The sequence below is a fragment of the Oncorhynchus keta genome, unplaced genomic scaffold, assembly GCF_023373465.1.
Source record: "Oncorhynchus keta strain PuntledgeMale-10-30-2019 unplaced genomic scaffold, Oket_V2 Un_contig_7019_pilon_pilon, whole genome shotgun sequence".
NCBI lineage: Eukaryota > Metazoa > Chordata > Actinopteri > Salmoniformes > Salmonidae > Oncorhynchus > Oncorhynchus keta.
In genome coordinates, this window is record NW_026289205.1 from 65,351 (window position 1) to 88,181 (window position 22,831).

A 22,831-nucleotide genomic window follows, 5' to 3' on the forward strand; every position below is an offset into this window, starting at 1 on the left:
TTAGTTAATACTGTCTGCTAACATGAATTTATTTTAACTAGGGAAATTGTGTCACTTCTCTTGCGTTCTGTGCAACAGAGTCAGGGTATATGCAGCAGTTTGGGCCGCCTGGCTCGTTGCGAACTGTGTGAAGACCATTTCTTCCTAACAAAGACCGTAATTAATTTGCCAGAATTGTACATAATTATGACATAGCATTGAAGGTTGTGCAATGTAACAGCAATATTTAGACTTATGGATGCCACCCATTAGATAAAATACGGAACGGTTCCGTATTTCACTGAAAGAATAAACATTTTATATTTTCAAAATGATAGTTTCCGGATTTTACCATATTAATGACCTAAGGCTCGTATTTCTGTGTGTTTTTATGTTATAATTATGTCTGATTTATATATAAAAGGTATTTTTTTTGGTCCTCCAATAATCTGTATCGGCGTTGAAAAATCATAATCGGTGGACCTCTAGTCTGTTGTCTGACTGCCCCCCCTCCCCTCTCTGATCGTGCTAGTTGTGGATGCGTCTGTCTGGAGCTCTGCAGAAGAAAAGGACTACAGAGATCTCCTACAAAGAGATCGTTAAGAACAGCACCAACGACGAGACCACTGCTGCCAAACAGGTACTGGATGCTGAGGTACTGTACATCCAGATGACTCCAGGTGGAGGGGTGGAATAGTACTGATGATGTAAGATGTTTATCTCCCTTGATGAAAATCTGTGATTGAGGATCAAACATTGTTAACCTGTATAAGTGATTTATTAATGGTCGACTATTCATTTATAGATGCTAATAAATCTGTAAACTCTTACAACACATTGGTTGAAAAACAATATTTCCCCCCTCTCTTTGTCTTCCCTCTATCTCTCCACCCCTTCTCATCCCACTCCGTCCATCTCTTCCCCCTCTCTCAGATAGAGAAGGACCTGTTGCGGACCATGCCCTCCAACGCGTGTTTCTGCAGCCTGCAGAGTGTGGGTGTTCCCAGGCTGAGGCGGGTACTGCGGGGCCTGGCATGGCTCTACCCAGACATCGGCTACTGCCAGGGCACAGGCATGGTAAGGAGGACGTTCACTGTGCTCTATTGTGTAGTTACGGTCTATACACTTTCCTCTGTCTGGTAACAACCTGGCATATTACCATCCAGGTTAATACACTTTCCTCTGGCTGGTAAAGACCTGGCATATTACCATCCAGGTTAATACACTTTCCTCTGGCTGGTAACGACCTGGCATATTACCATCCAGGTTAATACACTTTCCTCTGGCTGGTAACGACCTGGCATATTACCATCCAGGTTAATACACTTTCCTCTGGCTGGTAAAGACCTGGCATATTACCATCCAGGTTAATACACTTTCCTCTGGCTGGTAACGACCTGGCATATTACCATCCAGGTTAATACACTTTCCTCTGTCTGGTAACGACCTGGCATATTACCATCCAGGTTAATACACTTTCCTCTGGCTGGTAACGACCTGGCATATTACCATCCAGGTTAATACACTTTCCTCTGGCTGGTAACGACCTGGCATATTACCATCCAGGTTAATACACTTTCCTCTGGCTGGTAACGACCTGGCATATTACCATCCAGGTTAATACACTTTCCTCTGGCTGGTAACGACCTGGCATATTACCATCCAGGTTAATACACTTTCCTCTGTCTGGTAACGACCTGGCATATTACCATCCAGGTTAATACACTTTCCTCTGGCTGGTAAAGACCTGGCATATTACCATCCAGGTTAATACACTTTCCTCTGTCTGGTAACAACCTGGCATATTACCATCCAGGTTAATACACTTTCCTCTGGCTGGTAACGACCTGGCATATTACCATCCAGGTTAATACACTTTCCTCTGGCTGGTAAAGACCTGGCATATTACCATCCAGGTTAATACACTTTCCTCTGGCTGGTAAAGACCTGGCATATTACCATCCAGGTTAATACACTTTCCTCTGGCTGGTAAAGACCTGGCATATTACCATCCAGGTTAATACACTTTCCTCTGGCTGGTAAAGACCTGGCATATTACCACTTTCCTCTGTCTGGTAACGACCTGGCATATTACCATCCAGGTTAATACACTTTCCTCTGGCTGGTAACGACCTGGCATATTACCATCCAGGTTAATACACTTTCCTCTGGCTGGTAACGACCTGGCATATTACCATCCAGGTTAATACACTTTCCTCTGTCTGGTAACGACCTGGCATATTACCATCCAGGTTAATACACTTTCCTCTGGCTGGTAAAGACCTGGCATATTACCATCCAGGTTAATACACTTTCCTCTGGCTGGTAACGACCTGGCATATTACCATCCAGGTTAATACACTTTCCTCTGGCTGGTAACGACCTGGCATATTACCATCCAGGTTAATACACTTTCCTCTGGCTGGTAAAGACCTGGCATATTACCATCCAGGTTAATACACTTTCCTCTGGCTGGTAAAGACCTGGCATATTACCATCCAGGTCTATACACTTTCCTCTGGCTGGTAAAGACCTGGCATATTACCCATCCACAGGTTAATACACTTTCCTCTGGCTGGTAACGACCTGGCATATTACCATCCAGGTTAATACACTTTCCTCTGGCTGGTAAAGACCTGGCATATTACCATCCAGGTTAATACACTTTCCTCTGGCTGGTAACGACCTGGCATATTACCATCCAGGTTAATACACTTTCCTCTGGCTGGTAAAGACCTGGCATATTACCATCCAGGTTAATACACTTTCCTCTGGCTGGTAAAGACCTGGCATATTACCATCCAGGTTAATACACTTTCCTCTGGCTGGTAACGACCTGGCATATTACCATCCAGGTTAATACACTTTCCTCTGTCTGGTAACAACCTGGCATATTACCATCCAGGTTAATACACTTTCCTCTGTCAGACCTGGCATATTACCATCCAGGTTAATACACTTTCCTCTGGCTGGTAACGACCTGGCATATTACCATCCAGGTTAATACACTTTCCTCCTGGTAAAGACCTGGCATATTACCATCCAGGTTGGCATATTACCATCCAGGTTAATACACTTTCCTCTGTCTGGTAACGACCTGGCATATTACCATCCAGGTTAATACACTTTCCTCTGTCTGGTAAAGACCTGGCATATTACCATCCAGGTTAATACACTTTCCTCTGTCTGGTAACGACCTGGCATATTACCATCCAGGTTAATACACTTTCCTCTGTCTGGTAACGACCTGGCATATTACCATCCAGGTTAATACACTTTCCTCTGGCTGGTAACGACCTGGCATATTACCATCCAGGTTAATCTTTCCTCTGGCTGGTAATGACCTGGCATATTACCATCCAGGTTAATACACTTTCCTCTGGCTGGTAACGACCTGGCATATTACCATCCAGGTTAATACACTTTCCTCTGGCTGGTAACGACCTGGCATATTACCATCCAGGTTAATACACTTTCCTCTGTCTGGTAACGACCTGGCATATTACCATCCAGGTTAATACACTTTCCTCTGGCTGGTAACGACCTGGCATATTACCATCCAGGTTAATACACTTTCCTCTGGCTGGTAACGACCTGGCATATGATCCAGGTCCCTTTCTGCACATTTTAAATAGTATTTTAAATATGACTTTGATCTTGTTCTTGATTAACTCTTTAATCTAGGGAGTTTGTAATACCTCGACTGTAATTTCTATATGTTTGTATCTGCCCAGACTCTGTATTTTCGCTGCAACCGAATTGCCCAACGGGGACAATAAAGACATAATCTCTTCTGTTTATTTTCTCCACGCTCTCCCCATCCCCAGGTGGTGTCATGTCTGTTGCTGTTCCTGGAGGAGGAGGACGTGCTGTGGATGATGTGTGCCCTGATCGAGGACCTGCTGCCACCCTCCTACTTCTCCTCCACCCTGCTGGGGGTGCAGACAGACCAGAGGGTCCTCAGACAGCTCATAGTCCAGTATCTACCAAGCCTGGACAGGCTTCTGCAGGAGCATGACATCGGTGAGAGAGATGGGGGGGGTTCTTTACACTTTAACACTCGTCTTATCCTACTTTGCTGGTAACTACTTTATGGAGGAAAAGGAACTGTGGTTCTCACACATAGCTAACTTAAGATTGAATGCACTAGTGTAAGTCACTCTGGATAAAAGTGTCTGCTAAATGACTAAGATGTTAATGTAAAAATGTGAATAGGGTTCTAGGGGAGCTACAGGGAAACTGCAATAAGGCTTTTAAAGTCTGGTGTTTAGAGGCCACAAATATTGCTAAGAATGTCATGTGTAGTGTAGGAGACCAACCTGCCTGTGTGTCCTAACCCTTCCCTTCGTCTCCTCTCCTCCCCCAGAGTTGTCTCTGATCACGCTGCACTGGTTCCTGACATCGTTTGCCAGTGTGGTGGACATCCGCATCCTGCTGAGGATCTGGGACCTTCTGTTCTACCAGGGCTCTGTGGTCCTCTTCCAGGTCACACTGGGCATGCTCAAGATGAAGGTGGGATAGTTGTTTCTCATTGGCTGGCTGGTTGCTGGTTTGATTTTAAACCAACCCCTACTCCCTAGACCTGTGTAGATCAGAAAGGATTGGTATTGAAAATCATACAGTAATAACTCCACCTCTTTTTCTTATATCTATCCAACCCTTTCAGATCTAGAGGCCTACAAGTGTCTTGGGGATTTGGGATTGGTCATTCCCCTGTTTAACCCTCTCCTCTCCCCCCTACAGGAGGTTGACCTTCTCCTCTCTCCCCTACAGGAGGAGGAGCTGGTGTCCTCTGAGAACTCTGCGTCCATCTTCAACACGCTGTCCGATCTGCCCAGCCAGCTGGGTGACGGGGCTGCTGTACTGGGGGAGGCCATGAGGCTGGCGGGGGCGCTGTCCCAGGACACACTGGAGGCCCAGAGGAACAAACACCTGGCTTACATCCTCAATGAGCAGGCCCAGCTCAACACAAACAACTCCCATACACTCAACAACAACCTCAATAAAGTGAGTGGTCTGATAGAAGTGTGTGTGTGTGTGTGTGTGTGTGTGTGTGTGTGTGTGTGTGTGTGTGTGTGTGTGTGTGTGTGTGTGTGTGTGAGTGATAGCATGTCTAACCAGAGTGTGTCTATAGGTTGTGAGGAGACAGTCGCTACGTAGGAAGTCCACTCTGAGCTCTCTGTTGTGGGGTGAGGACGAGGCGGAGGCTCTCAAGTCTAAGAACATCAAGCAGACAGAGCTGGTAGCAGCGCTCCGAGAGGCCATCACCCGCACCGCTGAACACTTCCACTGTCTGGACCCCCGACACACCAGCACTGTGAGTCTCACTACTGAATCATATAGCTGTCTGGACCCCCAACACACCAGAACTGTGAGTCTCACTACTGAATCATATAGCTGTCTGGACCCCCGACACACCAGCACTGTGAGTCTCACTACTGAATCATATAGCTGTCTGGACCCCCGACACACCAGCACTGTGAGTCTCACTACTGAATCATATAGCTGTCTGGACCCCCGACACACCAGCACTGTGAGTCTCACTACTGAATCATATAGCTGTCTGGACCCCCGACACACCAGCACTGTGAGTCTCACTACTGAATCATATAGCTGTTTGGACACACCAGCACTGTGAGTCTCACTACTGAATCATATAGCTGTCTGGACCCCCAACACACCAGCACTGTGAGTCTCACTACTGAATCATATAGCTGTTTGGACCCCCGACACACCAGCACTGTGAGTCTCACTACTGAATCATATAGCTGTTTGGAGTCTCACCTGAATCTAACACACCAGCACTGAATCTCGTTACTGAATCATATAGCTGTCTGGACCCCCAACACACCAGCACTGTGAGTCTCACTACTGAATCATATAGCTGTCTGGACCCCCAACACACCAGCACTGTGAGTCTCACTACTGAATCATATAGCTGTCTGGACCCCCAACACACCAGCACTGTGAGTCTCACTACTGAATCAGATTACTGAATCGACTCAGTTTCACTGACCCCGCGTTTAAGAGAAGCTGCCTTGTAGTAAGAAGTAGCTGAGCTCTCCCTAAATACCATGCACAATGTCACCTTAGCCTATTTGGCATGGTGACAATGCTAGGTAGGGTTATCTTAGGGTTATCCTGGTTATCTTGTGGTCGCCTTGCTGATAATTTGCAGAAATCTGTGACTTTCTGGTCTCTGAGCTCAGTCGCTGGCTGTTAAGTCGCTGAATGTATGCATCTCTTGTCCTCCCCCATGCTGGTGCTGAAGACCTGGATGTCAATTTAAGGCAGCCCTCTGCCCCTCTCTGATTCAGAGGGGTTGGGTTAAATGCAAAGACACATTTCAGTTGAATGCATGGTTGTACAACTGACTAGGCTATCCCCCTTTCCCATGACTGATCTCCAGTAGATGGCTTTAGGTAGAGCCTGGTGTAATCGTGGCATGAGTCATATAATTGAATTCTTCCCCTGACACAGCAGCGCCGTGAGTCATGTTACCCAACAATGAGTCACTCGGTCATTAAATCAAATCACTGAATCAATGGTTCTTCACACTGTGACACAGTTAGGAAATAGTGGAGTCATTCTGATTGACATGTTTGATGCACAAGTCACTAGCACATTCTGAGCTAATTTGATTAGATTAATCTATGTCCCTCCCCCTGTCGCCTTCTCTTCATCTTTCTCTCTCTCCCTCCCTCTGTCCCTCCTCCTCTCAGGACTTGACTCCAGACTACTCCATGGAGAGCCACCAGAGAGACCACGAGAACTTCCTGGTTGTGTCTCGTAACCGACGGAGACGGGCCAAAGCCCTGTTGGACTTTGAGCGCCATGACGACGACGAACTGGGCTTCAGGAAGAACGACATCATCACAGTGAGTGGACAGAACACATACATGTAATGGAGTTAAGTGCTGTAATTTCACTCCACAGCTTGCTTTAAATGTTGCCATGTATTTGTGTAGCTCAATCCGTTGGTACGTTGTCAAGGAAGTTGGTCACGTGTATTTGTGAGCAGAGTAGCACTAGTTGGAGCCCGGTATGGTATAGAGACAGTGGGAAAGCTATACTGTTAACAGCACACTGACTTTGTTTTTGCAAACACAGCGTGTGAAACGTATGTGAAAACATGCTTGTTAAAAAAAAATATATAAAAAAAATAAAAAAAATGTTTTACAAAAGTGACTAACTCACTCCTCCATCTCATCCCTCTGTTTTTCTATTTCTCCCTCAGATTTTTTCCCAGAAAGATGAGCACTGTTGGGTGGGAGAGCTCAACGGGCTGAGAGGTGAATGAAAACACCCCATCTCTGTCCCAATCTCCCCTCCACACGTCCTGTAGAATGTTCATCTCTGTCCCAATCTCCCCTCCACACGTCCTGTAGAATGTCCATCTCTGTCCCAATCTCCCCTCCACACGTTCTGTAGAATATCCATCTCTGTCCCAATCTCCCCTCCACACGTCCTGTAGAATGTCCATCTCTGTCCCAATCTCCCCTCCACACGTTCTGTAGAATGTTCATCTCTGTCCCAATCTCCCCTCCACACGTCCTGTAGAATGTCCATCTCTGTCCCAATCTCCCCTCCACACGTCCTGTAGAATGTCCATCTCTGTCCCAATCTCCCCTCCACACGTCCTGTAGAATGTCCATCTCTGTCCCAATCTCCCCTCCACACGTTCTGTAGAATGTCCATCTCTGTCCCAATCTCCCCTCCACACGTTCTGTAGAATGTTCATCTCTGTCCCAATCTCCCCTCCACACGTCCTGTAGAATGTCCATCTCTGTCCCAATCTCCCCTCCACACGTTCTGTAGAATGTCCATCTCTGTCCCAATCTCCCCTCCACACGTTCTGTAGAATGTCCATCTCTGTCCCAATCTCCCCTCCACACGTTCTGTAGAATGTCCATCTCTGTCCCAATCTCCCCTCCACACGTCCTGTAGAATGTCCATCTCTGTCCCAATCTCCCCTCCACACGTTCTGTAGAATGTCCATCTCTGTCCCAATCTCCCCTCCACACGTCCTGTAGAATGTCCATCTCTGTCCCATCTCCCTCCACACGTCTGTAGAATGTCCATCTCTGTCCCAATCTCCCCTCCACACGTTCTGTAGAATGTCCATCTCTGTCCCAATCTCCCCTCCACACGTTCTGTAGAATGTCCATCTCTGTCCCAATCTCCCCTCCACCTCCTGTAGAATGTCCATCTCTGTCCCAATCTCCCCTCCACACGTTCTGTAGAATGTTCATCTCTGTCCCAATCTCCCCTCCACACGTCCTGTAGAATGTCCATCTCTGTCCCAATCTCCCCTCCACACGTTCTGTAGAATGTCCATCTCTGTCCCAATCTCCCCTCCACACGTTCTGTAGAATGTCCATCTCTGTCCCAATCTCCCCTCCACACGTTCTGTAGAATGTCCATCTCTGTCCCAATCTCCCCTCGTTCTGTAGAATGTCCATCTCTGTCCCAATCTCCCCTCCACACGTCCTGTAGAATGTCCATCTCTGTCCCAATCTCCCCTCCACCTCCTGTAGAATGTCCATCTCTGTCCCAATCTCCCCTCCACACGTTCTGTAGAATGTCCATCTCTGTCCCAATCTCCCCTCCACACGTTCTGTAGAATGTCCATCTCTGTCCCAATCTCCCCTCCACACGTCCTGTAGAATGTCCATCTCTGTCCCAATCTCCCCTCCACACGTCCTGTAGAATGTCCATCTCTGTCCCAATCTCCCCTCCACACGTTCTGTAGAATGTCCATCTCTGTCCCAATCTCCCCTCCACACGTCCTGTAGAATGTCCATCTCTGTCCCAATCTCCCCTCCACACGTCCTGTAGAATGTCCATCTCTGTCCCAATCTCCCCTCCACACGTTCTGTAGAATGTTCATCTCTGTCCCAATCTCCCCTCCACACGTCCTGTAGAATGTCCATCTCTGTCCCAATCTCCCCTCCACACGTTCTGTAGAATGTCCATCTCTGTCCCAATCTCCCCTCCACACGTTCTGTAGAATGTCCATCTCTGTCCCAATCTCCCCTCCACACGTTCTGTAGAATGTCCATCTCTGTCCCAATCTCCCCTCCACACGTTCTGTAGAATGTCCATCTCTGTCCCAATCTCCCCTCCACACGTCCCTGTAGAATGTCCATCTCTGTCCCAATCTCCCTCCACACGTCCTGTAGAATGTCCATCTCTGTCCCAATCTCCCCTCCACACGTCCTGTAGAATGTCCATCTCTGTCCCAATCTCCCCTCCACACGTTCTGTAGAATGTCCATCTCTGTCCCAATCTCCCCTCCACACGTCCTGTAGAATGTCCATCTCTGTCCCAATCTCCCCTCCACACGTCCTGTAGAATGTCCATCTCTGTCCCAATCTCCCCTCCACACGTCCTGTAGAATGTCCATCTCTGTCCCAATCTCCCCTCCACACGTCCTGTAGAATGTCCATCTCTGTCCCAATCTCCCCTCCACACGTCCTGTAGAATGTTGTAGTCTATGTTTTCCTAACACTTTGGGGAACCTTCTATCTCATCATCTGTTCTCTTACTCAAGGTTGGTTTCCAGCCAAGTTCGTAGAAATCCTCGATGAGCGGAGCAAAGAGGTTTGTCAGTGAATTATTGTGTAGTCAGTCTAGTAAAAACAGACTTAAATTTGTCAGTGTTCTTTTAGTGGATATATCCAGTCTATGGGTTTGTCAGTATTGTATGTATAACTGGTCTGCTGTCCCCAGTACTCTCTGGCGGGTGATGACTCGGTGACTGAGGCGGTGACAGACCTGGTCAGAGGGACGTTGTGTCCTGCCCTGAAGGCCATCTTCCAACACGGTTTGAAGAAACCCTCCATACTGGGAGGACCCTGCCACCCCTGGCTCTTCATAGAGGAGGTAGGAGACCGAGGGCTGGGTTCCGTGTCTGTCTGTCAGTGCCTTACCTGACTGTTCTCTCTGTTTTCTCCTCAGGCCGCCAGTAGAGAGGTGGAGAGGGACTTTAACTCGGTCTACTCCAGACTGGTGCTGTGTAAGACGTACAGGTAACTTAGACACACACAGACCTCTGTACCATATGAACAGCTAGGATTCCTACACAGTTGTCTTAGTTGTGTGGTGCAGTCCATCAGTTCTCTCTCTCTCTCTCTCTCCCCCAGATTAGATGAGGATGGCAAGGTTCTCACACCAGAGGAGCTGCTCTATAGAGTGAGTCCTTTTGTAAATGTTATCCTATAACAAGCCTGTTTACTTCCTCACACCCTGCCACTAAAGTCTTCCTCACACCCTGCCACTAAAGACTTCCCGCCACTAAAGACTTCCCGCCACTAAAGACTTCCCGCCACTAAAGACTTCCCGCCACTAAAGACTTCCCGCCACTAAAGACTTCCCGCCACTAAAGACTTCCCGCCACTAAAGACTTCCCGCCACTAAAGACTTCCCGCCACTAAAGACTTCCCGCCACTAAAGACTTCCCGCCACTAAAGACTTCTTCATTCCATCTCCAAGATCTGAAAGAACTGTGTAATATGGGACCTAGTTCTCTATTGAATTTACAGTATCTGGGCCTCCTGAGTGGTGCAGCGGACTAAGGCACTCAATCACAATGCTAGAGGCGTCACTACAGACCCAGGTTCAATCCCGGGCTAGACTGACTATACAATAATTCACTGACAAACCTCTGGGAGGCCCATGAGGCTGCGCACAATTGACCCAGTGCCGTCCAGGTTAGGGGAGGGTTTGGTTGGCTGGGATGTCAGTCGCCAGGTGTACGGTGTTTCAGAGTACGCATGGCTCTCGACCTTCAACTCTCCTGAGTCCGTACAGGAGTTGGAGCGATGGGACAAGACAGTAACTACCAATTGGATATCACGAAATTAGGGAGATATTTCTTGTTATTTCTTACATTAGTACCCCAGGTCATTTTAGGTTTCATTACATACAGTCGAGAAGAACTACTGAATATAAGATCAGCGTCAACTCACCATCAGTACGACAAAGAATATGTTTTCCGCGACGCGGATCCTGTGTTCTGCCTTACAAACAGGACAACGGAATGGATCGCATGCAGCGACCCAAGGAAACGACTCCGAAAAAGAGGGAAACGAGGTGGTGTTCTGGTCAGACTCCGAAAAAGGGCACATCGCGCACCACTCCCCAGCATTCTTCTTGCCAATGTCCAGTCTCTTGACAACAAGGTTGATGAAATCCGAGCAAGGGTGGCATTCCAGAGGGACATCAGAGACTGCAACGTTCTCTGCTTCACGGAAACATGGCTCACTGGAGAGACGCTATGCGGTGCAGCCAACGGGTTTCTCCACGCATCGCGCCGACAGAAATGGACATCTTTCTGGTAAGAAGAGGGGCGGGGGCGTATGCCTCATGACTAACGAGACATGGTGTGATGAAGGAAACATACAGGAACTCAAATCCTTCTGTTCACCTGATTTAGAATTCCTCACAATCAAATGTAGACCGCATTATCTTCCAAGAGAATTCTCTTCGATTATAATCACAGCCGTATATATCCCCCCCCAAGCAGACACATCGATGGCTCTGAACTAACTTTATTTAACTCTTTGCAAACTGGAAACCATTTATCCGGAGGCTGCATTCATTGTAGCTGGGGATTTTAACAAAGCTAATCTGAAAACAAGACTCCCTAAATTTTATCAGCATATCGATTGCGCAACCAGGGGTGGTAAAACCTTGGATCATTGTTACTCTAACTTCCGCGACGCATATAAGGCCCTGCCCCGCCCCCCTTTCGGAAAAGCTGACCACGACTCCATCTCCACATGCTTCAAGAGGGCCACCATTGTTCCTGTTCCCAAGAAAGCTAAGGTAACTGAGCTAAACGACTACCGCCCCGTAGCACTCACTTCCGTCATCATGAAGTGCTTTGAGAGACTAGTCAAGGACCATATCACCTCCACCCTACCTGACACCCTAGACCCACTCCAATTTGCTTACCGCCCAAATAGGTCCACAGACGATGCAATCTCAACCACACTGCACACTGCCCTAACCCACCTTGACAAGAGGAATACCTACGTGAGAATGCTGTTCATCGACTACAGCTCGGCATTCAACACCATAGTACCCTCCAAGCTCGTCATCAAGCTCGAGACCCTGGGTCTCGACCCCGCCCTGTGCAACTGGGTACTGGACTTCCTGACGGGCCGCCCCCAGGTGGTGAGGGTAGGCAACATCTCCTCCCCGCTGATCCTCAACACGGGGGCCCCACAAGGGTGCGTTCTGAGCCCTCTCCTGTACTCCCTGTTCACCCACGACTGCGTGGCCACGCACGCCTCCAACTCAATCATCAAGTTTGCGGACGACACAACAGTAGTAGGCTTGATTACCAACAACGACGAGACGGCCTACAGGGAGGAGGTGAGGGCCCTCGGAGTGTGGTGTCAGGAAAATAACCTCACACTCAACGTCAACAAAACTAAGGAGATGATTGTGGACTTCAGGAAACACCCCCCTATCCACATTGATGGAACAGTAGTGGAGAGGGTAGCAAGTTTTAAGTTCCTCGGCATACACATCACAGACAAACTGAATTGGTCCACTCACACTGACAGCGTCGTGAAGAAGGCGCAGCAGCGCCTCTTCAACCTCAGGAGGCTGAAGAAATTCGGCTTGTCACCAAAAGCACTCACAAACTTCTACAGATGCACAATCGAGAGCATCCTGGCGGGCTGTATCACCGCCTGGTACGGCAACTGCTCCGCCCTCAACCGTAAGGCTCTCCAGAGGGTAGTGAGGTCTGCACAACGCATCACAGGGGGCAAACTACCTGCCCTCCAGGACACCTACACCACCCGATGTTACAGGAAGGCCATAAAGATCATCAAGGACATCAACCACCCGAGCCACTGCCTGTTCACCCCGCTATCATCCATTTACATTTACATTTAAGTCATTTAGCAGACGCTCTTATCCAGAGCGACTTACAAATTGGTGCATACACCTTATGACAACCAGTGGAACAGCCACTTGCATCTAAATCTTGTTGGGGGTGAGAAGGGGGTGAGAAGGATTACTTACCCTTACTTACCCTATCCTAGGTATTCCTTGAAGAGGTGGGGTTTCAGGTGTCTCCGGAAGGTGGTGATTGACTCCGCTGTCCTGGCGTCGTGAGGGAGTTTGTTCCACCATTGGGGGCCAGAGCAGCGAACAGTTTTGACTGGGCTGAGCGGGAACTGTACTTCCTCAGTGGTAGGGAGGCGAGCAGGCCAGAGGTGGATGAACGCAGTGCCCTTGTTTGGGTGTAGGGCCTGATCAGAGCCTGGAGGTACTGAGGTGCCGTTCCCCTCACAGCTCCGTAGGCAAGCACCATGGTCTTGTAGCGGATGCGAGCTTCAACTGGAAGCCAGTGGAGAGAGCGGAGGAGCGGGGTGACGTGAGAGAACTTGGGAAGGTTGAACACCAGACGGGCTGCGGCGTTCTGGATGAGTTGTAGGGGTTTAATGGCACAGGCAGGGAGCCCAGCCAACAGCGAGTTGCAGTAATCAAGACGGGGAGATGACAAGTGCCTGGATTAGGACCTGCGCCGCTTCCTGTGTGAGGCAGGGTCGTACTCTGCGGATGTTGTAGAGCATGAACCTACAGGAACGGGACACCGCCTTGATGTTAGTTGAGAACGTCAGGGTGTTGTCCAGGATCACGCCAAGGTTCTTAGCGCTCTGGGAGGAGGACACAATGGAGTTGTCAACCGTGATGGCGAGATCATGGAATGGGCAGTCCTTCCCCGGGAGGAAGAGGAGCTCCGTCTTGCTGAGGTTCAGCTTGAGGTGGTGATCCGTCATCCACACTGATATGTCTGCCAGACATGCAGAGATGCGATTCGCCACCTGGTCATCAGAAGGGGGAAAGGAGAAGATTAATTGTGTGTCGTCTGCATAGCAATGATAGGAGAGACCATGTGAGGTTATGACAGAGCCAAGTGACTTGGTGTATAGCGAGAATAAGAGAGGGCCTAGAACAGAGCCCTGGGGGACACCAGTGGTGAGAGCGCGTGGTGAGGAGACAGATTCTCGCCACGCCACCTGGTAGGAGCGACCTGTCAGGTAGGACGCAATCCAAGCGTGGGCCGCGCCGGAGATGCCCAACTCGGAGAGGGTGGAGAGGAGGATCTGATGGTTCACAGTATCGAAGGCAGCCGATAGGTCTAGAAGGATGAGAGCAGAGGAGAGAGAGTTAGCTTTAGCAGTGCGGAGCGCCTCCGTGATACAGAGAAGAGCAGTCTCAGTTGAATGACTAGTCTTGAAACCTGACTGATTTGGATCAAGAAGGTCATTCTGAGAGAGATAGCGGTAGAGCTGGCCAAGGACGGCACGCTCAAGAGTTTTGGAGAGAAAAGAGAGAAGGGATACTGGTCTGTAGTTGTTGACATCGGAGGGATCGAGTGTAGGTTTTTTCAGAAGGGGTGCAACTCTTGCTCTCTTGAAGACGGGAGGGACGTAGCCAGCGGTCAGGGATGAGTTGATGAGCGAGGTGAGGTAAGGGAGAAGGTCTCCGGAAATGGTCTGGAGAAGAGAGGAGGGGATAGGGTCAAGCGGGCAGGTTGTTGGGCGGCCGGCCGTCACAAGACGCGAGATTTCATCTGGAGAGAGAGGGAGAAAGAGGTCAGAGCATAGGGTAGGGCAGTGTGAGCAGAACCAGCGGTGTCGTTTGACTTAGCAAACGAGGATCGGATGTCATCGACCTTCTTTTCAAAATGGTTGACGAAGTCATCTGCAGAGAGGGAGGAGGGAGGGGGGAGGATTCAGGAGGGAGGAGAAGGTGGCAAAGAGCTTCCTAGGGTTAGAGGCAGATGCTTGGAATTTAGAATGGTAGAAAGTGGCTTTAGCAGCAGAGACAGAGGAGGAAAATGTAGAGAGGAGGGAGTGAAAGGATGCCAGGTCCGCAGGGAGGCGAGTTTTCCTCCATTTCCGCTCGGCTGCCCGGAGCCCTGTTCTTTGAGCTCGCAATGAGTCGTCGAGCCACGGAGCGGGAGGGGAGGACCGAGCCGGCCTGGAGGATAGGGGACATAGAGAGTCAAAGGATGCAGTAAGGGAGGAGAGGAGGGTTGAGGAGGCAGAATCAGGAGATAGGTTGGAGAAAGTTTGAGCAGAGGGAAGAGATGATAGGATGGAAGAGGAGAGAGTAGCGGGGGAGAGAGAGCGAAGGCTGGGACGGCGCGATACCATCCGAGTAGGGGCAGTGTGGGAAGTGTTGGATGAGAGCGAGAGGGAAAAGGATACAAGGTAGTGGTCGGAGACTTGGAGGGGAGTTGCAATGAGGTTAGTGGAAGAACAGCATCTAGTAAAGATGAGGTCAAGCGTATTGCCTGCCTTGTGAGTAGGGGGGGGAAGGTGAGAGGGTGAGGTCAAAAGAGGAGAGGAGTGGAAAGGAGGCAGAGAGGAATGAGTCAAAGGTAGACGTGGGGAGGTTAAAGTCGCCCAGAACTGTGAGAGGTGAGCCGTCCTCAAGGCATCAAGCTCATTGATGAACTCTCCGAGGGAACCTGGAGGGCGATAAATGACAAGGATGTTAAGCTTGAAAGGGCTGGTAACTGTGACAGCATGGAATTCAAAGGAGGCAATAGACAGATGGGTAAGGGGAGAAAGAGAGAAAGACCACTTGGGAGAGATGAGGATCCCGGTGCCACCACCCCGCTGACCAGAAGCTCTCGGGGTGTGCGAGAACACGTGGGCGGACGAGGAGAGAGCAGTAGGAGTAGCAGTGTTATCTGTGGTGATCCATGTTTCCGTCAGTGCCAAGAAGTCAAGGGACTGGAGGGAGGCATAGGCTGAGATGAACTCTGCCTTGTTGGCCGCAGATCGGCAGTTCCAGAGGGTACCGGAGACCTGGAACTCCACGTGGGTCGTACGCGCTGGGACCACCAGATTAGGGTGGTCGCGGCCACGCGGTGTGGAGCTTTTGTATGGTCTGTGCAGAGAGGAGAGAACAGGGATAGACAGACACATAGTTGACAGGCTACAGAAAAGTCTACGCTAATGCAAGGAAATTGGAATGACAAGTGGACTACACGTCTCGAATGTTCAGAAAGTTAAGCTTATGTAGCGAGAATCTTATTGACTAAAATGATTAAAATGATACAGTACTGCTAAAGTAGGCTAGCTGGCAGTAGCTGCGTTGTTGGCACTACACTAATCAAGTCGTTCCGTTGAGTGTAATAATTTCTACAGTGCTGCTATTCGGGGGCTAGCTGGGTAGCTAGCAGTGTTGTTTACGTTACGTTGAGTTAAAAGAACGACAATAGCTGGCTAGCTAACCTAGGAAATCGGTCTAGACTACACAATTATCTTTGAAACAAGACGGCTATGTAGCTAGCTATGTAGCTAGCTAGCTATGTAGCTAGCTACGATCAAACAAATCAAACCGTTGTACTGTAATGAAATGAAAAATGTGATACTCCCTGACCGGTGATTAAATTCGAATCAGTAGACGTGTGGTGACGTTGGCTAGCTGTTAGCTGTTGGCTAGCTAGCAGAGTCTCCTACGTTAAGGACGACAAATAGCTGGCTAGCGAACCTCAGTGAATTAAGATAATCACTCCAAGGCTACACACACTAAACTACACAATTATCTTGGAAACAAAGACAGCTATGTAGCTAGCTAACACTGAACTAATCAAGTCGTACAGTTGAGTGAATAGCACTACAGTGATGCTAATCTGTGTGCGTTAGCTAGCGTTGCTAGCTCCTGGGCGAATAGCAGTGAAGGCTACGTTAGGGCGACGAAATACGAAATACGATAATTATGCAATTATCTCTGATACAAGGACGGCTATGTAGCTAGCTAAGAAGAATTGCTAAGATTATGTAGCTAGCTAACAGTAAGCTAATCAAGTCGTACAGTTGAGTGAGTAGCACTACAGTGATGCTAATCTGTGTGCGTTAGCTAGCTCCTGGGCGAATAGCAGTGAAGGCTACGTTAGGGCGACGAAATACGATAATTATGCAATTATCTCTGATACAAGGACGGCTATGTAGCTAGCTAAGAAGAATTGCTAAGATTAGACAAATCAACCGTTGTACTATAATGAAATGTAATGAAAAAGTTATACAACCTGCAGATCGAAGTGCGAATGCGACCGCTCGCTCCAACCGGAACAGCTGTAAGAAGGCGAGGTCAGTACAGGTGCATCAAAGCTGGGACCGAGAGACTGAAAAACAGCTTCTATCTCAAGGCCATCAGACTGTTAAACAGCCACCACTAACATTGAGTGGCTGCTGCCAACACACTGTCATTGACACTGACCCAACTCCAGCCACTTTAATAATGTGAATTGATGGGAAATGATGTAAATATATCACTAGCCACTTTAAACAATGCTACCTTATATAATGTTACTTACCCTACATTATTCATCTCATATGCATACGTATATACTGTACATCATCGACTGCATCCTTATGTAATACATGTATCACTAGCCACTTTAACTATGCCACTTTGTTTACTTTGTCTACATACTCATCCCATATGTATATACTGTACTCTATATCATCTACTGCATCCTTATGTAATACATGTATCACTAGCCACTTTAACTATGCCACTTTGTTTACTTGGTCTACATACTCATCTCATATGTATATACTGTACTCGATACCATCTACTGTATGCTGCTCTGTACCATCACTCATTCATATATCCTTATGTACATATTCCTTATCCCCTTACACTGTGTATAAGACAGTAGTTTTGGAATTGTTAGTTAGATTACTTGTTGGTTATCACTGCATTGTCGGAACTAGAAGCACAAGCATTTCGCTACACTCGCATTAACATCTGCTAACCATGTGTATGTGACAAATAAAATTTGATTTGAAAGGAGGAAAAAACTAGTGCCTAGTGGTAGGGGCCGATGGGCTGTGAAGGTTGACTGGTAGAAACATAGGCCTTAGGCTACAGACAGTTTTACACTGAATGTTTTGTTCATAAGCATTTGTTTCAGTGATGCTTCAGCGCCCTCCGTCTGTCTCTTTCAGGCGGTGCAGTCTGTAAATATGAGCCACGACTCTGCACACGCTCAGATGGACGTCAAGTTCCGCTCGCTCCTCTGCGTGGGCCTCAAGTGAGTCACACAGATTCTCTCACTCAGAGATCCTGGCTGTCCCTCTTATCAGTGAACAGTCCCTAACCACATCTCTCTCACCCCACAGTGAGCAGGTGTTACACCTGTGGTTGGAGGTGTTGTGTTCCAGTATGCCTGCAGTGGAGAAGTGGTACCAGCCCTGGTCCTTCCTACGCAGCCCAGGATGGGTCCAGATCAAGTGTGAGCTCAGGTAAAAGATGGAGACAGATGTTCACGAGAGAGACAGAGTGGGAGAGATTAAGAGAGATTAAGAAGAGATTGGAACGAATGATTGAGAAATAAAACAAAGGAGAGATTTGAGTGAAACTGTGAGATTACAAGTGAAAATGAATGCGAGAGCGACGCACACAGACGGTGCCAGCAGACTATTACAAGATTAAGTAACGCCATTCAAGCGTATTAACAGCTAGATTATTTTTGAAAGAGGCCAGGATGAAGTGAAATTGATATAAAATGGTGTATGTGTGGAAAGGATGGTGGTGTGGTTTTAAAAAGGTGATGTTTCCTTAGGGTTCTCTCAAAGTTTGCCTTCAGTCTCTCTCAGGACTGTGAGCTGCCTGCCAAGAAAGAGGTATGTGTGTGTGTGTGTGTGTGTGTGTGTGTGTGTGTGTGTGTGTGTGTGTGTGTGTGTGTGTGTGTGTAAAACACACCCACCCACCCTGTGAACTCATACCTGTGTGTGGCTGAATTCTGAAAAACCATTCTCAAAGAAGGGGTTGCAGATGTGTTGGTTGACCATTACCTCTTTAGTTGGGATCTCTCTAGGTAAACTCTGGTCAATGTAGTTGGTCTAGTTACTCATCTATGGGTTTAGGGACTAGAATAGGAAACTAGAGTTATCTAAACAACAAGCTGTTCCTGGTTCAGTTGTTGGAGAACGTAGCTGGTGGTGGCTAGTGATAGTAGAATAGTGAACATTGGTGAAAACCATCCCAATGCGCACACCTCACCCATAACCCTTTGACCTACATTGTGGACATTTTAAACTGCACCCAGCAATTGCTGTTCCTTATACACTCCCTTTAAACAAACAGCCTCTTTCTTTCACTCTTTATCCCCCCCCCTTCAGGAGAAAGATCAGAGGCCACTGAAGGAAGGAGTCCAAGACATGTTGGTGAAGCATCATCTCTTCAGCTGGGACATTGATGGCTAGAGACACACCCAAAGCCTGCAAAAAACTCCCCTGCCCAACACGTGCTGTCTACCAGAGTCATCTTTCTGTTTCTTTCATATTGACTGCTATGTCAGAACCCACTACTAGTGTTTCCATCACTACCTCTCACTAGGAAGTATTGTATTGTTCAGACATTTGATCATCATTCTACAAACACATCGATATGCATCGTGGTTTCCCTTCCTCGTCTCAACTAAACTGCATCCGAAGCCTTTCTACTGAGGATAGTACACTATAGGGGGCGCGTTCAGCAAGATGCAACTTTTTGGAATGTTCAGATAGAAATAAGCATTGTAGAACAAACATGCCTCTGACATGTAGAATAAGGAATAACATCAGCTCTATTCATGGCATTTCTATCTGCAATGTTTGGCAACTTAACGTGGCCAGGGTATCATTTGAGACACCAAAAGACTTTCCATGTCTATCAACTAATTACATTTACTTTCTGAGCTTGCTAACAAATCAAAGGTCTTTTGATGTGTCCATTAAGGAAACAATTAGTATGTAACCAAGGTTGATAGTCCATGGCTGTTAGTTCTTGGGTGAAGCTACTGTGTATGTTGTCCACACCAGTGTTTCTGATACTTTAGATCAGGTGCAGAAGACTAGGAATATACAGAAAGTGCTGATTGTAGCATTCCTTAGGTACAGAGTAGTCAACTCTACTGTGTCATATGAAGTATTTCCTCAGACTCAAGGACGGGTGTATCACTAAGAACCAAACCGGGAGGAATGTACCTGAATTTGTCCCAGAGAAACTTGTTTTTGTTGTGAAACGTTTTGCTACAGTGGGCACTGATCTGATGTCGTAGTACCACCTATGTCCGTGTGTCCTGCTACCAGTACTGTCGTAGAATGTGCTGATTGAGAAGTGGAACATACTCCTGTGTTCCTGCTACCAGTACTGTAGTAGGATGTGCTGATTGAGAAGTGGAACGTACTCCTGTGTTCCTGCTACCAGTACTGTAGTAGGATGTGCTGATTGAGAAGTGGAACGTACTCCTGTGTTCCTGCTACCAGTACTGTAGTAGGATGTGCTGATTGAGAAGTGGAACGTACTCCTGTGTTCCTGCTACCAGTACTGTAGTAGGATGTGCTGATTGAGAAGTGGAACGTACTCCTGTGTTCCTGCTACCAGTACTGTAGTAGAATGTGCTGATTGAGAAGTGGAACATACTCCTGTGTTCCTGCTACCAGTACTGTAGTAGAATGTGCTGATTGAGAAGTGGAACGTACTCCTGTGTTCCTGCTACCAGTACTGTAGTAGAATGTGCTGATTGAGAAGTGGAACGTACTCCTGTGTTCCTGCTACCAGTACTGTAGTAGAATGTGCTGATTGAGAAGTGGAACGTACTCCTGTGTTCCTGCTACCAGTACTGTAGTAGAATGTGCTGATTGAGAAGTGGAACGTACTCCTGTGTTCCTGCTACCAGTACTGTAGTAGGATGTGCTGATTGAGAAGTGGAACATACTCCTGTGTTCCTGCTACCAGTACTGTAGTAGGATGTGCTGATTGAGAAGTGGAACATACTCCTGTGTTCCTGCTACCAGTACTGTCGTAGGATGTGCTGATTGAGAAGTGGAACGTACTCCTGTGTTCCTGCTACCAGTACTGTAGTAGGATGTGCTGATTGAGAAGTGGAACGTACTCCTGTGTTCCTGCTACCAGTACTGTAGTAGGATGTGCTGATTGAGAAGTGGAACGTACTCCTGTGTTCCTGCTACCAGTACTGTAGTAGGATGTGCTGATTGAGAAGTGGAACGTGTTCCTGCTACCAGTACTGTAGTAGGATGTGCTGATTGAGAAGTGGAACGTACTCCTGTGTTCCTGCTACCAGTACTGTCGTAGGATGTGCTGATTGAGAAGTGGAACGTACTCCTGTGTTCCTGCTACCAGTACTGTAGTAGGATGTGCTGATTGAGAAGTGGAACGTACTCCTGTGTTCCTGCTACCAGTACTGTAGTAGGATGTGCTGATTGAGAAGTGGAACGTACTCCTGTGTTCCTGCTACCAGTACTGTAGTAGGATGTGCTGATTGAGAAGTGGAACGTACTCCTGTGTTCCTGCTACCAGTACTGTAGTAGGATGTGCTGATTGAGAAGTGGAACGTGTTCCTGCTACCAGTACTGTAGTAGGATGTGCTGATTGAGAAGTGGAACGTACTCCTGTGTTCCTGCTACCAGTACTGTCGTAGGATGTGCTGATTGAGAAGTGGAACGTACTCCTGTGTTCCTGCTACCAGTACTGTCGTAGGATGTGCTGATTGAGAAGTGGAACATACTCCTGTGTTCCTGCTACCAGTACTGTAGTAGGATGTGCTGATTGAGAAGTGGAACGTACTCCTGTGTTCCTGCTACCAGTACTGTCGTAGGATGTGCTGATTGAGAAGTGGAACGTACTCCTGTGTTCCTGCTACCAGTACTGTCGTAGGATGTGCTGATTGAGAAGTGGAACATACTCCTGTGTTCCTGCTACCAGTACTGTAGTAGGATGTGCTGATTGAGAAGTGGAACATACTCCTGTGTTCCTGCTACCAGTACTGTAGTAGGATGTGCTGATTGAGAAGTGGAACATACTCCTGTGTTCCTGCTACCAGTACTGTCGTATTATGTGCTGATTGAGAAGTGGAACATACTCCTGTGTTCCTGCTACCAGTACTGTAGTAGGATGTGCTGATTGAGAAGTGGAACATACTCCTGTGTTCCTGCTACCAGTACTGTCGTAGGATGTGCTGATTGAGAAGTGGAACATACTCCTGTGTTCCTGCTACCAGTACTGTAGTAGGATGTGCTGATTGAGAAGTGGAACGTACTCCTGTGTTCCTGCTACCAGTACTGTAGTAGGATGTGCTGATTGAGAAGTGGAACGTACTCCTGTGTTCCTGCTACCAGTACTGTAGTAGGATGTGCTGATTGAGAAGTGGAACATACTCCTGTGTTCCTGCTACCAGTACTGTCGTAGGATGTGCTGATTGAGAAGTGGAACATACTCCTGTGTTCCTGCTACCAGTACTGTAGTAGAATGTGCTGATTGAGAAGTGGAACATACTCCTGTGTTCCTGCTACCAGTACTGTAGTAGGATGTGCTGATTGAGAAGTGGAACGTACTCTTGTGTTCCTGCTACCAGTACTGTAGTAGGATGTGCTGATTGAGAAGTGGAACATACTCCTGTGTTCCTGCTACCAGTACTGTAGTAGAATGTGCTGATTGAGAAGTGGAACATACTCCAACCACCCTGTCGATCTGTGTTGGTACCCAACAATCCCATTCTACTCTGCATTCCATCCACTATTGTCTCACACTGTTTAGTAGCCCACAACGGAGAGCCATGTTGGCAATAAACATTTGATCTGTAGTATTCACTTTGCTGACTGGGAAGAACTACTGTACTATGTCAACTTTCAGTTAATTTCTTTATTACAATGGATGTGTCCATCCGCCATCAAACTAACCTCCATCTTGGTGTGTAATTACTGAAGAAAAGCCACTTGACTTTCACACATCACCTTGCAGTAATATTACACTATATACATCAGAAAATCAACTCAATCTCCCTGTTGTGCTCTGATAT

At 47.7% G+C, this 22,831-nt stretch overlaps 1 protein-coding gene across 14 annotated transcripts in view; it reads left to right on the plus strand.

Moving 5' to 3' along the window:
- LOC118379825 (small G protein signaling modulator 3) overlaps positions 1-22,711 on the plus strand; it is a 38,807-nt gene extending 16,096 nt beyond the window's left edge. For 6 of the 14 annotated variants that reach the window (XM_052511620.1, XM_052511625.1, XM_052511626.1 and 3 more), the window contains 16 exons: positions 512-634; positions 913-1,056; positions 3,807-4,002; positions 4,346-4,491; positions 4,723-4,986; positions 5,114-5,296; positions 6,702-6,857; positions 7,217-7,271; positions 9,533-9,582; positions 9,712-9,864; positions 9,940-10,010; positions 10,125-10,173; positions 17,976-18,061; positions 18,150-18,272; positions 18,593-18,653; positions 19,152-22,711. In XM_052511620.1, coding sequence (XP_052367580.1) covers positions 512-634; positions 913-1,056; positions 3,807-4,002; positions 4,346-4,491; positions 4,723-4,986; positions 5,114-5,296; positions 6,702-6,857; positions 7,217-7,271; positions 9,533-9,582; positions 9,712-9,864; positions 9,940-10,010; positions 10,125-10,173; positions 17,976-18,061; positions 18,150-18,272; positions 18,593-18,653; positions 19,152-19,235 — 1,944 coding nt within the window. In that variant the 3' untranslated portion in view covers positions 19,236-22,711. The remainder of the gene's footprint in view (positions 1-511; positions 635-912; positions 1,057-3,806; positions 4,003-4,345; positions 4,492-4,722; positions 4,987-5,113; positions 5,297-6,701; positions 6,858-7,216; positions 7,272-9,532; positions 9,583-9,711; positions 9,865-9,939; positions 10,011-10,124; positions 10,174-17,975; positions 18,062-18,149; positions 18,273-18,592; positions 18,654-19,151) is intronic. The other 8 variants (XM_052511621.1, XM_052511630.1, XM_052511631.1 and 5 more) reach the window with 3 other exon arrangements.
- The last annotated feature ends 120 nt before the right edge of the window (positions 22,712-22,831 follow it).